At 34.6% G+C, this 15,725-nt stretch overlaps 2 protein-coding genes across 2 annotated transcripts; both read left to right on the top strand.

The window, feature by feature from the left end:
- Positions 1-4,312: 4,312 nt before the first annotated feature.
- On the top strand, positions 4,313-5,163 carry LOC149589672 (uncharacterized). Its single transcript, XM_089861838.1, has 5 exons — positions 4,313-4,414; positions 4,475-4,537; positions 4,594-4,857; positions 4,915-5,104; positions 5,152-5,163. The coding sequence occupies exons 1-5, from the start codon at positions 4,353-4,355 to the stop codon at positions 5,161-5,163; spliced, it is 591 nt and encodes a 196-aa protein (XP_089717964.1). The 5' UTR covers positions 4,313-4,352.
- Positions 5,164-8,693: 3,530 nt separating this feature from the next.
- Positions 8,694-13,372, top strand: LOC149589671 (E3 ubiquitin-protein ligase XIAP-like). The gene is made up of 3 exons (XM_089861837.1): positions 8,694-9,037; positions 11,871-12,318; positions 13,034-13,372. Exons 1-3 carry the CDS (start codon positions 8,694-8,696, stop codon positions 13,370-13,372), a joined length of 1,131 nt encoding a protein of 376 aa, XP_089717963.1.
- Positions 13,373-15,725: the final 2,353 nt, after the last annotated feature.

Raw genomic sequence — 15,725 nt, 5'->3', positions numbered from 1 at the left:
GATATATCCGCAACAGTGGTTGAAATTATATTAGTTCGGGACAAAACGTAAAGCTATAATGAACTGGGAAAAATTACGGCTCGAAACTTTTAAAGATTACCCCGTTAGTAATATAAATCCGTCAGAGTTTGCGAAACATGGTTTTTATTATTTAAAGAAGGGCGACGCCGTTAAATGTTTTTATTGCGATATAACATTACATAGTTGGAAAGCTAATGATAAAGTCTATGAGGAGCATCGAAAATATTCCCCGGAATGCCCAATTGTGAAAGGGTTTTCTACATGCAACATACCCATACATTGTTCTAACGACGAGTCAGGGAGAGATGTACCACCAACGGAGAAATACGTTTCAACTACAAGCAAACCCAAGACTGAAGAATATTGTAATAATAGATGTTGTACGCGGCGTGCTTTACAGGTTGTAAATGAAAATGTCTGTTTAGGTGGGTTATTACTTATCCTTCCCATAACTGTACCTGTAGGAATTATTTGTGGAATGTTATCTATGAACCCAGCAGTAGCGCTTCTTGGTTTCTACCCTCTTCTCTTACCGATTTTAGATCAGAATTTTTTTAAAACAGGATTGTGTCAATGGTGTAAAAAACAAATTAAAAGATGAAATAAATTTTTTAAAAAACAATATTTATTTGTATTGATTACATCATGATTAAATTCTGCGATAAACATTCCAAAAATTTGGAAATAAATTTAAAAACCTTCCTTCCATCTGCTCCAAGTCTTGACGATAATAATAATAATCAATAGCGTCTTTTGAAAATACATTAAAAGTGGGGTCATACGCTAATCTGACGTTTCCATCTTCCAAAATACTTGGAAGATATGGAGATCTTGTAATGAGTCTAAATTTATTTTTAAATTTTTCGAAAGTGAAAGTTAAATCCATTAAAGAATGTCTATATTTATGCAATTCTTCAATAACTACGTTAATATATAATAACTTTAACAAATTAATAGTATAACTAATAGGTGTAATAATATATTTATTATGGGGGGTGTCATTGTATTGTCTGTTCTTTATGATCAAACTAGTGTTGAATTCATACAAAAGTTTTATAATTGCAGTATTTAATACCGATTCAACACTCGCTTGATCATGACAAACGTATCCTAAAATGTACGCTGCTTGTCGACATTGATCAAGTTCATTAGGGTCGTATTTATGTAAACTTCCTAGTTTACATTCCGTACCAAAAATGAAGCGTCCGCAATCTCTGGTGTCGATAGAGGTCCATTCGAACCATTCACCATTTCGTAAGTGGTAAGATACACTTCGGTAGTAAGATATTTTAACAATGTTGTTGGTCCACAAGTTTTTTAACATTTCGCGACGTACAAGTTGATTAATAACACGCTTTGATATTTGATTGTTTCCTTCAAACTTTATACGATTGTTCTCAATTTCGATCAAACATAATGTACCTAATCGAGGTATCGCGTTTGCACCTTCTGATTTAATACTAATAGGTTTGTAACACACGTAACTCGAAAACCGATGATTTATATTTTTACGCGATTCAGTACCAAAAACGTTCTCTAAGTTCATTTTTGTGAATTTTTATTTCACCAAAAGGTGATGGTTCACTATCCCGTGAATTATAATTGACAGCGTTCTTTAAAAATAACTTCTTTCTGGGGTTAAATTCTGCGAAAATAATTCCAAAAACTTGGAAATGAATATAACATTTTTTGTTCTATTTTTTGCAACTCTAGGCGTGCATAATCAATAGCGTCTTTTGAAAATACTTTAAAAGTGGGGTCATATATTAAACCGATTTTATCTCTCAAAATTCTTGGAATATTTTTAGATTTTGTAAAGAGATTAAATTTTATTTTCATTTTTTCGAAAGTGAAAGTTAAATCCATTAACGAATGATTAAAGTTATGCAATTCTTCAATAACTATGTTAATATATAATAACTTTATCACATTAACAGTATAACTAATACGGGGATCACCATTAATATAATAGAAGTAATCATCATTGTCATTTTTGTTCTTTATGATCAAACGAGTGTTAAATTCATACAAAAGTTTTATAATTGCTGTGTTTAATACCGATTCAACACTCGCTTGATCGTGACACACATACCCTAAAACGTACGCTGCTTGACTCGAATGTTGACATTGATCAAGTTCATGAGGGTTGTATTTATGTAAACGTCCTAGTTTACACTCCGTAGTCAAGATGTAACGTCCGCAATCCCTGGTATCGATCGAGACTACATCTCTCCAATAATCATATCGGTTACGAGATACTTTAACAATGTTGTTGGTGCACAAGTTTTTTAACATTTCACTGTGTACAAGTTGAGCAATAGCATACTTCGATATTAGATTGTTTCCTTCAAACTTTTTACGATTGTCCTCAATTTCGATCAGGCATAACGTACCTAACCGAGGTATCGCGTTCGCAGCTTGTGATTTAATACTAAAAGCTTCGCCACACGCGTAACTCGAAAATCGATAATTTATATTGTTACTTGAACCAAAAACCATGTGATGCATGCATTCTCCAAACCCGGAATCCATTTTTTGAATTTTTATTTCACTAAAAGGTAAATGATGGTTCACTATCTTGCAAATCCTTACCAATCCCACTCTTCACCTTCAAGTTCTACGAAAGATGGATTGGCATTTTGAAGATCTTCGTAAGATTTGTTAGTGCCATTCTTTGAGAAAATCTCTTCAGTCACGTTATTAAGTGTTTCGGTTTGATAAAAAGAGGATAGAACCTGCCAATATTTTTGTCTAAATCTAGTCTGTTTACTTGATAAAAATTCTTTAGAGTAATTTCCGAACCGTAAAGAATCGATTACAACACTAATATATAACAGCTTCGAGAAATTCGTGGTGAAGCTGTTAGATGTTATGTTATTCTTGCGAAATGGGTTTTTATACGTCAACGTAGAGTTGCATTCGTATAAAAGTTTAACAACCGCCGTGTTAATAACTGCTTGAACAGCCTCACTGTCGTGACAAACGTATCCCAGAACGTAGGCTGTTTCATTCGAATGTTGACAACGCCATTGTTGTTTTTCGTAATATTTGTGAACACGACCTAATTTACACTCCGTTGTAGGGACGTGCTGACCACAATCAACCGTATCGATTTGACATAATGAGTCCATTTGACAGAAATTGTAAAAAGATAGTTCTACAACATAACACTCAAACTTGTTTTTTAAAATTTCTTGACAAACCAGTTTTCTAATCGCGGTATGTGTTATTTTATACTTTTGCGCAAATTTCTGCCGATTGTCTTCAATTTCGATTAGGCATAACGTCCCTAACCGAGGCACGTTATTTTTGCAATCATGTTCAATAGTATTTTTTTCATCAAAATTGTACGAAGAAATTTCCTTCATTTGTGTTTACGGAAAGAGCAGAGAAAGTAATTTGGTTTCTCTTCACTTTCCCAGTATGAACACTCTTTTTCTTGGCGTTGGTTTTTGTAACAAAACTGATTACAGTTTATACAAAAAAAAACTGTTGTCCAAAATCGCGTAAGCGTTTTCAATATTGCTAATTAACACTTTACCGTATTGTTTGTATATAGCCCGTTTAAATTTAACGCACTCTGTATTCACGCAGTAATGAATTTCACCACCAATAGATGAGAAACTAGCAATATAGTCTTTTTCACAAAAAAGACAGTTTAGATCCTGACCACTCTGTAACTCAGTTTGGCCTGTGGTATTTAATTCCGAAAATTGTTTTTCATTCAAGTCTGTGAAAAGTAATAATATCTTATAAGAAACACGCACGTTGTGAGGGCCTCTTTTAAAATTATACATTTATAATATGCACCCTTCTTAAAACGACTGATAAATATTTTTCGATAGGGACGCTCATTAATATGGACCCTTCTTTAAAATCGTTAATACATAAAAAACCAACAGTTAAATATTTTTTCAAAGAAAACTAGGGATGACCTCGACGCTCATTACAAATTCCTAACTAGACTTCTTAAGCTAACAACCTTGAAAATTTCTTATATAAACTGAACGGATTTCAAAGTTTCACATCATAACGCAAAAAACTTTAAGTTTGAAAATATCTTCATAGATAAAGTCTAGATTACTACTAGAAAAATGTGTCCAGCAAAATCTTTTGACTCAAACGCTGCTCAACCGGTTGAGGAATTGTAAGTTATTTTAGCTAGCAAGTTAAAATTATTTTTTAATACCGGATCTATTTTATATAGCGCTTTACCCCAACTCTGGGATATCGATGATGAATTGGAAGTAGAACCAATCATCATCCACGAGGAGCATGATATCGCAGATGGGGTGGAGGAGGAAATAAACGAATTAATCGCGAGTATTGATATGTTCGCCGAAGCCGACGACCCGGATGTTGTATCGACGGAATCATCCTCGGATGAAGAAACGTAAGGTTTTAAATAAGTTTGAGGAATTGTAAGATACCTAACAAGAAATTTTTAAAACAGCGAAAGCGAAGAACTTTACAACGCAATGATTCAAGAATACCCATGCATGCAAATTGATTTAAAGTAAAGCAAAATAAATTATTATCTAAAAATTAATAAACTAATACATGTTTTTACAGTCTTAAATATCCCTATCCTACATTGTGTTTTTGTTGTTTTTCCACCGAATTTAATTCTCATGTCATTTTTCGTACTATTGAATCCCGCTATATTTTATACTTTTGCGCTACTCCTAATTGCCCTCTTTTCCGAACTATCATCTGCCTTACCTGGGATCAGTCTAATTTCTATCCAATTAACATTTTCCTAGACACCTATTTCCTTTCTAAATATAAAGCATACCGACTTCCCCTATACGAAAAAGATCTACAAATTGACTTAAAGTAAGTTGTAAATGAGTCTTATTGTATATAAAAACTAATTTTAACCTATTTTTATAGTTCTACCTACGATATTCCTACTCGCTGCCCTAATTGTTATTGCCGTACTCCAAACCACTACACTATCAGGGAAACTGTCTGCGTTCCGGAACGACATACAACTGTCTACAAGCTCTACTTCTGTCCTATTCGAGACTGTCCTTTATACCAACATCTTATCTGCTTCTCCTATCATCAAAAATATTATCCTGTTCATATTTTAAATAATTCTCATTTCTATTTTCTTATTGATCGTAGACGCTTACCTAAATTATTATCTCAAATTAATTCACAATACAAATATATATATTATAACGAAACTTGTCTCTTATCTTTTTATATTAAGCTTAAACACTCTATAAGAATCCCCTCTCTTAAACAACCGTAGTGCCAAACATTTCTTAAAAAGTAGTTAACCTTGACAACGCCCAATAATAATTCTTTTGAAATAGTAGATATCTCGGGGAAAACTTTATCATTTTCTTTTAACGCTTCATCCGAGAAAGTCTTTTAAAAAACATGGGTCTCCCTAGCAATAGCGAAGAAGCTTCCGAAAACTAGTACGTTATTCTATCTTGGTAGTTTCTTATAGATTTTAAAGATTTGTCTTTTATACTATAGTTCTCAAACTCCGGCTACTTTGGATTTTCCGCGTCAAAATGAAATGGAATTGGCTAGTATCTATCGGTAAGCGAAAAAATCTATTTTTACTATAAATTTAAAAAATTAATAGTTATATACATTTTGTAGATTTAACTGTTCTTTTTCTGAAATCATGCCTTGCTCTAACTGTTTTTCGTCGCAATATCATATTGTATCCTATACTGTATTAGCTATTAATGGAATTGTTGACGCTTACAATTGTACTAATGTTAATTGTGTTTATTATTTAAAATTATTTTGCTATTGTACACACTCCATTTGTTTTATTCCTTGTCGCGGGTATTACGACGATTGGAGTACGCGATTTGCCCAAGAATTGGGCTTAGCACTATTTTTATAATGTTTAAATATATTTTTACCATTTTTTCAAAAAACATATATTTTTATTATTGTAATTTACAAGTGATTAAAAAAGATTTTTTAAAATTCAATTAAACAGTACGAAATCATTTGTTGAATGCTTAACACACATTGAATATTTTGAGGATTACGTAAATTATTTTCGAATGATTTTAACAGATCGGTTAAATTTAACGTGCTGCAAAATGCGTGTAAGGTAGTTTTGCTCTCGCGTTTAACATCCAATAGTTTTTTTTCAAAATCACCCAAAAGAATTCGAAAGGTGAGTAACATATTTTTTAAGAAAATTCTTTGATTAATAATAAAGTTAATATGTGTAGTAATAAACCCGTTTACGGGGTCTTGCATAATAAGCGTAAATACTTCGGGTTTAATTGTCAGTGGAACGCTTTCGTCATACGTAAAGACAAGACCCTAACTCGTAATAGATATATAGATGTTCTGACAACGATAAAATTTAATTGACGATTTCTGCATACAGGCCGCGAATTCAGATTTACGTTTGTTCAAGATGTACCATATTTTATACGGTATTAAAATAAAGTTTTCACTTTCAACAATAACTGTTGGTTCTACGTCTCTTCCCCGCGGACAAACAGTTACCGTTACACCGCTTTTTGTTAAGTGTAAGTTCAAATCGCGAAACATAGTCATATTTTTATAAAAAAGTATTACTCACAACACATCACGGGTATTTTTATTCAGGAACGATTAGTGCAGTTTCAAACATGTACTTTCGATTGACTTTCCTAACAAAAACTCGGGGTCTTTTTATACCAAAATATCTCCACTTAAAAATTCCATAATATTACCCTTAAGCGATAGAAAAGTCTTATACCTGATAATTACGAGAAAATAAAAACCTTGGGAGAATTCACACGTGATTTTTGAAAGTATAATTAACTACGAGAGAGAATTTTTTTTTTTGACCCTTCGACCTTTTTCCAAAAATATCATCCATTTTAAGATCGGAGCACCTTTCCCCCGAAAAATCCCTGTTTAAATTCCCACACTTTTTCGTTTTTTATAAACCATTAAATACCAATTAAAGCTTTCCATCTGTGTAGGACGTGTATTGGAAAGCGTCTTTAGCCTTCTACATAAACTCCACCCAGACCAATTTGATCGAAGCAAAAATACTTCTCGGTAATTACACCCAGGTGCATCGTATAAAAAAGCAATTATTTTTTTGATACAATGTAATTTAAAAAATATATTTTGTAACCTAGGGGAATTCAGGTGTTCCAATCGTATATCTAATATCATTAAAAAGTATACCCGCAGACAGATAAAAAAAGCAATTATTTTTGATACATTGTAATACAAAAAATATATTTTACAACCTAAAAGTATCATTAAGTATAATTAACGACGAGAATTCTCGGTAAATTACTTTTAAAAAATATATTTAATAACCTAGGGGTATCCAGGTGTTTGAAATCGTATATCTACCCATCATTAAAAAGTATACCCACAGCCAGCAATTATTTTTGTTACATTGTATATACCTAGGGTATCATTAAGTATAATTAACGATGAGAATTCAAAATATATTTTATAACCAAGAGGTATCATTAAGTATCATTAACGACGAGAATTCAAAATATATTTTTATAACCAAGAGGTATCGTATAATTATCTACGAGAATTCTAACTTTTAAAAAATATATATAGGCTATAATTATCTACGAGAATTCCTATCGTAATTATTGCTGGGAAAAATATTTTTAACCGTATAATTAGGCGTTCCCCGCGCGCTAGCGCGCGGGGACGCCGTGTGTCACCCCCTCCCCCGGGGGCGGCGGGGATGGTGTATATAAAAGTGGGGTGGCGTAGCGGTTAGCGCTTTCGCCTCGCAGCAAGAGGATCCCGGGTTCGATCCCGGACTGTGGCACCGGGAGAAAATCTGGGAACAAATCCTTCTGCGTAGAGTTTGCAAGTTCTCTCCCCGCTTGTTAAAAGGAGTTTTCCTCCGCGGTCTAACCCGGTTTCTCCTTTCCATCAAAACTTGCAGAGGTTAACGGTAATAGTTAGTATAGGGCGCTGTAGGTAAGCTGTGGCATAGGGGCTAGCCACCACCCCTCTATGCATTGTAAAGGGACCCACCTGTAAACAAGCCACAGGCTTAGTGTGGATATCCCTTCATAGACAAAAGCTTAGATAAGATAAGATAATAATAATAAACTCTCGGGATTTTCGGATATTTCATTCGTTCTTCACTCGACGTTCGTTATGGCATCTTCATCTTCACTCGGTAAGCGAAAACTTAATATATCTGATGATGAGGAGGAAATAGATATTTTTGAGCAAATTAAAAACGTTAAAGAGGAAACTACTATCGAAAAAACCGGCATTGTCCCTCGATACGATATTAAACGAGGTTTAGCTAGTTACGTGACTTCATTACCAGCGTCGCGTGACGATTTTTATTTAGATATTCAAATATACAAGTACGAGGATATAAAAGATAGAGATAATAAAGATATTTGGCAATGCGATGGAAGAAGATTAAGATTTGTCGCGTCTAAAGATAGCGTCGAATGTAAACAAATTCGATCTATCGTGAACAAGATCGCCAAGCATATGATCGATAATCCCGACAAGATCATGAAAAATTATTCGTTTTTTAACAAAAACGAATAATTAATCAATATGGAATCCCAATATCTATTACTCGTATATCTATTAACGTATCTATATATACTATATACCCAATATATCAATTATCACTACTATTTAATATAAAAAAAGAAGACAATTATTACGTGGTTGATGGGATGGATATGAGACTCGAAGTTAACAGATTATCAACGTTCAAGATATGGTCTGTCGAAGGTATTAGCGTGGATGACATGGCAGCCAGCGGTTTTTATTGCGTTAGTCCTAAAACCGTTCGTTGTTTTTCGTGCCTTACCGCCTTGACTGGATGGAGAGCCGACAATCATCCATTGGGTGTTCATTGGCTCGAACAACCGTTATGCAGATTTATTCGTGCGGACGGAAAGAGTTGTGGAAACGTCCCTATCATTGGACGTAATTTTTTCGAGGAAATGGAAAGGAAATACTCGGGACCGGAAAATGATCGCAGCAGAGTTTGTAAACTATCACCTTACGCATCCATGTTACAACACAGAGTCGAAATCGATTTAAAAGAAAAAGAAGAAAAACGAAAAAAAAATATATAAAACTCTAAACAATTTGATAAACTTACTCATTTTAAGATGAGTAGTTCGAGCGATTCCGAAAATGAAGAACCGCTAAATTTAAGTGTTAAAGCTAATCCTAAGCAATTTTATACTTGCGAAAAAATATTAGATAAAAAATCTCGAAAATACAAATGTAATCAAGTAGAATGTAAAATTAAATTTAAAAATTTAGAACGTATTAAATTAACCGAAGTAAACGAAACGTTTGTTAGTATAATTAATTCCATACTCTTTGAATTATTACGCAATCATCAAGGATATAATAGATTTAGATTTTGTATTCGTTCGAATGAGTTGGATAGTCCGATAAATTTAAGGTTTATGAATATTAATGAATTACCGGCTGAAAGAGTAATAGGAGCTATAAGTCAAGTTGCCCAATCAAATCGAAATTTCCATTTACAAAGCTCTTTAGTTTTTGACGTTTTCTTTTACATTGCGACGTACCCGTTGGACGTCGATCAAAATCGTTAAAAAATAGAAATATAGTAATTTTGGATACGTTTCTAAAAACGAGTTCAAATTATATTTACATTGACAATACCGATAACTTATGTTTTGGAAGAGCTTTGGTGATAGGAATTTATTTGGCTGATAAGAGATTCGAAAAGAATACGAATGAAAAGTATCAAACAACGAACGAGTCACTTTTTTATTTTAGAAAGATAAAAAATTGTAATCACCCCCTCCAAAAAGAAAAAGCGGAGCAATTATATAAAAACGCTAATATTTCTCCGGATACCGTTAATTTATTAGATATTCAAAATTTTCAAACTTACTTAAACGAATATCAAATTATTATATTCAGAGCTGATAATTTAGAAAAATATTTTGTCGGACCTTTCAAGGAAAAACAAATTTTTTTATTGTTAGTTAATGATCACGTGCATGTAATTAAGGAATTGCATACAATGTTTGGCGGTAAATCGTATTGTTCTAAATGTTTAAAAGTATTTCACGGATATAATCAAAAGAATAATCACTTTTGCGAAAATCGAGTTAAATGTAGTAGATGTAGAACTTTAAATGTATTCCACGAAGATAAACTAATTAAACCTGTTAAATGTCGAAAATGCCATCGTTATTTTAAAGGAGAAGAATGTTTGAATTTTCATATATCTAACGGAACGTGCGATAACTTTAAAAGGTGTTTAAAATGCGGACTAGAACTGAAAGAAAAACACTCTTGCTCGAAACCATGTAAAAATTGTTTACGCGTACACGAGAGGAACCGTTGTTACGTTATGCCTCTTTCGAGAACGTACGAAAAAACCAGATATTGTTATTTCGATACCGAATCAATCGTTAAAAATAACGAACACGTCCCTGTCTTACTCGTTAGTGCTATGCAAGAAAATGAAGGGAACAATTACGAGTACGAGATATTTCGGGGGTTCGACTGCGTCGATAAATTTCTTAATTATTTATTCGGGACGAAAGAAATGGTTATCGAAATGGTACGCGAAAAAACGGCTTAAAGCAACTAAACCGGTTTTTGAAAATATTACCTTGTTAGCCCATAACAGTAAAGGTTTCGATTCGTTCTTTATTCTTCGTGGGTTATTAAAATTGAACATCATACCGGATATTGTTTTTGACGGAAGCAAAATGTTAGCAATTTTTTTGAAAAATCAAAAAATGAAATTTATTGACTCTTTCAATTTCGTCTCGCAACCATTAAGATCGTTCCCCGCGACGTTTTCTTTGGGTGAAAATAGAAAAGAATTTTTCCCTTACATATTCCACACCGAAGAAACTTTAAGATTATGTCGGTCCACTACCGCCCAAAGAGTATTTTCAACCGGAACATATGAAAGAAAAAGATTATAAAGATTTTCTCGAATGGTACGCGACGAAATCGAGACAATCGGTCTATAATTTACGCGAAGAACTGGAATATTATACTATCATGGATGTTAAGGTTTTACAACAGGGTATGGATAAATTTAGACAATTGTTCGAGAAGGAAACTGGTTTCGATGTTTTAAATATGAACGCTTTAACCATAGCGGGGGCCTGCACGAATATTTTCCTTCATAAATACTTGGAAGAATTTACGCTCGGAGTAGTACCGTGTAACGGTTACAGGAATAACTACAATCAAAGCAAATCTGCTTTAAAATGGTTGGCGTGGGAAGAAAAAGAACGCGGAATAAAAATTCAATCGGTTCTCTCGTTGGAAGGCGAAAAAAAGATTGGACGATACCCGGTAGATGGTTATTCTTCTCAACCCGAAATAATATTTCAATTTGACGGAGATTTTATTCACGGATGTCCGAAACATACGAAAGGAGGCGAATGGAATCCGTTATTGCAAGATACGTTTAAAAATTTATACGAGAGAACTCTGGATCGAGATGATGATATCATGTGTAACGCACCGAACGCTGAATATGTTAGAATATGGAGTTGCGAGTTTGACGAAATGTTGAAAAACAGAATCGAGGTAAGAAAGTTTTGCGATTCGTTACACTTTCGAGATCCGATAGGACCAAGATCGGCATTATACGGTGGTCGTACTGAATGCTTCAGGCTGTATCATAAAACAAAACCAAACGAAAAAATTCTATATTACGATGTTTGTAGTTTGTACCCCTTTGTATGTAAAAACAGAGACTATCCTAAAAATCACCCGGAGATTATTACGAGAGATTTTTCATTCGATTTGAATCATTACTTTGGGGTAATGTCTTGTAAAATATTAGCTCCGAAAGACGCTTACATACCGGCATTACCAATTCGAACCAGAAAAAAACTATTTTTCGCTTTGTGTCGTACTTGCGTGGAAAACGATTTACAAACCGCCTGCACCCATAACGACTCCGAACGAGCTTTCGAAGGGATTTGGCCCACCCCAGAAATATACATGGCGGTCGAAACCGGTTACGTTATATTGAAAATCTTCGAGGTTCACCATTACCCCGAAAGGTACACCTATATCAAGGATAAAGATCCCGGTTTTTTCGGAAGTTACATTAATACATTTTTGAAACTAAAAATCCAAAACTCTGGCTGGCCTCGCAATGTTACCACCGACGAGGAAAAAACGGAATATTTAAGACTAATTAAAGAACGAGAAGATATCGAGATTAGACCCGAAGATGTATCAAACAATTCAGCTCTACGCGCGTTGGCGAAATTGGCTTTAAACTCGTTATGGGGTCGACATTGTTTAAACAACGATAAACCAAAATCGGTTTTCGTCAAGGATTATCAAGATTTCATTAAAATTATAATGGATCCGACATTGGAATTAACGGATATGCGGCCAATTAACGACGATGACGTTTGTTTAATGACATACAAATTCAAAAAAGATTTTTGCCCGACATATTACAAAGGATCGGCAGTGTTGGGGAGTTTCGTTAGTTCGTACGGTCGGATCGAATTATTTCGAACTCTGAATAAATTAAAAGAAAGGGTTTTGTACTGCGATACGGATAGTATTATATTTATTCACAAAGAAAGTGACGAATTTCTTCCACCCGTCGGACAATTTATGGGTGATTGGACCGACGAAGTTCCGTATGGATATATATCGGAATTCGTTACTTCGGGTCCGAAATCGTACAGTTACAAAACAAATACCGGACATTGCGTTACGAAAATGAAAGGAATTTCGTTAAACAGGAAAAACGAACAGATAATTAACTTTGATTCGATCAAATCGGCTTTAGACACTCCGGGAACTAGTTACACTTTGGAAATCCCCTTTAACGTTGTGCGTGACAAAGCTCGCGCGAAACTACTTTTAGGAAATCTGAAAAAAAGTTTCGGCGTGACTTTTAATAAGAGAATAATCGCGAACAATTTTTTAACATACCCGTTTGGATACTCGTTAAAGCAAGATGCATCGTGAAAGTCTTCGTTTAAAATCATTCAATGGTCATTGGACTTCCAATTCGTCGGAGTTGGAAGTTATCCCCGCGGAACTAGCAGCGTCGGGTCTCTTTTACTTGAACGACGGTTTAAAAACCATGTGTTTCAGCTGTCATAACTTATTCGATTGGGGAGGATCGAATAAGACTAATCCTCACGAAGTGCATCAAAAACAAGCTCCATTTTGTAATTATATTCTCGGACTCGATATTACTAACGTGAGTCTGGCGGATGAAGAAGGTGAAAAGAGACGATTAAAGGAAGAAATCGTGGAATATTTTGACGAATCCATCAAAACGTTTACGTCGAGTTTCGTCGATTTAATTCTCGAATCGTCGATAGATGCTTTCAACACGGAATTTCAACTCTAAAAGAAAAAAAGTGACTTTCGACGATATCCCCGTGGTTTTTATTATTCCGTACGAAGATCGCGTTAATTGGAGAGAAATAAACAAACTCCAATTTCGAAAACGGATTGACGATTTTAATAAACTTTTTGAGAAATGTTTGATTCGTGCGCTTGTAGAATAAAATTCCAAGCCCCCATGCAAATTTTACTGGCCGGTAGTACTATGGCTGGTAAAACGACGTGGATATTTAACCTTTTGAAACACGCCCATTGTTTGATCGAACCACCTCCGGACAGGATAGTGTACTGTTATAAAGAATATCAACCGAAATTTGACATTGCGAAAAAACAAATTAAAACATTGAATTTTTGGAAGGACTCCCCCCAGATGATTCTTCATTTTGGGATGAAAGTATTAATAATTTTCTAATAATAGATGATCTGGCATTCTCTTGTTATAATAGTTCCCATATCGCTAATATATTTTGCGTCGGCTCTCATCATAAAAATTTATCCGTCGCTCTTTTAACTCAAAATCTTTTTGGTCAAGGTAAAGAGAGTCGAACCATTAGTCTTAACTCTTCGTACATAATTGTTTTTAAAAATCCGCGAGACGGGTCTCAAATAACTTACTTGAGCAGACAAATATTTCCGAATAATAAAAACCTCGTAACTAGAGCGTATGATTTTGTTACCAAGGGTACTCCCTATTCTTACTTGTGTATCGATTTAAAACAAAACATTCACGATGATTTGCGTTTAAGAACAAATATTTTTCCGCATGAAGGAAATATGATTATTGTATGCGATGACAAATAAAATTTTGTATATAAAACTATTTATCGTTTCCGTATGTCTTTTATTTCGCGTTGGAACGTTCGAGGAGTTGGAATGGTTAAGAGAAAGCGTAAATCGAGTTTGTTTAAAAAAGTATTAAAAAGAAATTTTAAACGAAAAATTCGAAAGAGAGGACGTCATCCGTTACACAGACATTTACCATTTTTTCGTGGATTGGTACGCGCCAGTCAAAGTGGCGGAGGAAAATTAACCAAGGTACTGAAAAAAGCCAAGCAAAGTCAAATCAAAGCCGTTCACAACACGTTTTATAATTTGTTAAAGGGAAATATTCCATTACCCGAAAAGGATAGAATTTATATTAAAAAACATCGAGTATATATAAGAAAAATCGCTAATAAAAGAGGTCTGGCTAAAAACAAACGGAAACTTCTTATAAAACAGGCGGGAGGATTTTTACCCGGGTTAATAGCTGCTTTGGTACCGACCTTGATATCTACCATCACTTCATTAGCGAGATGAAACGAATGGTATTACTACCCGAATCCGCTGTTTTATCGGGAGCTGAAAAAGAAGCGACAGAGTTGGATCGTGAAATGAGTCGTATTTTAAAACAAAACACCTCTTCGGAGGATAAACTTCGACATTATTTATTAACTTTACAAAAGTATTTGACTATGAAGAGCCTGATAGAACCTCCTAACGCCAACGTTGCAAATATTCCACCAGTTTTCCAAGTTCAACAACAACCCGTTCAACCACCGCAATTTCTAACACCTAATCCGTTTTCAGTATTGCAACAGCCGCCTTCGCAACAACAATCACCTCAAGGGACCCCCCTGGTCCTCTCAGGGTCAACGCCGAGGTCACCCTCGAGGGTGCCCTCGACGATTAGTAAGTCATTCCCACGGCCTAAACTCACGTCGACTCCGAAATCGAAAAGACATCGACGATATACCAGAGGTATACCGGAGGAGGAGGGTGATGATGGTGATGATGGTGATGATGGTGACGGTCATCCTTATCGCCCGAGACGTCTCCTTACGGGTATGAAGTTGCGAATAGTCAAAACACCGATAAAATGGTCTAAATGAACATGTACCAATTTCTTTAAAATAAAAAAAAATATTTTATTCATTTTTTCTCTTGATTCAATAAATGTATACACATATTTAACATAATAATCACGTCGTTGTAAGGTTTATCTTTCACGTCGTACAATTCTCGTATTATTTCATTAAAAGAAAATCCGTGACACAAACTTGTTAAAACAAAAATAACGTGTCCCCCGCATGTAAATGAACTGTTCGGTTGTATTTGACAATTATTGTAATACCAATTGGAAGCGTAGCTTGATAGATTAAAACCGTAATACCTAGGGTCTTTACCGTACGAGCAAAAGAAATATCCGTTATCGTTAGTATCGATATAGACTCCTAACCAATGCAATCCTTCGTTTGAGGATGGTTCCGAATTGACTACGAAACAATAGGGTTTCCGTTCTGGTGGGTCGGGTAAAATATCTTTCGGGAACACTCCTATGAAGTAGGGTCTCGTTCGAGGATCTGTGCTTAAAAAAA

This window comes from Phalangium opilio, unplaced genomic scaffold (assembly GCF_054372755.1).
Source record: "Phalangium opilio isolate 3A_F unplaced genomic scaffold, DU_Popi_V2 ptg000521l_1, whole genome shotgun sequence".
NCBI classification, from domain to species: domain Eukaryota; kingdom Metazoa; phylum Arthropoda; class Arachnida; order Opiliones; family Phalangiidae; genus Phalangium; species Phalangium opilio.
This window is presented reverse-complemented; position numbering and strand designations above follow the sequence as displayed.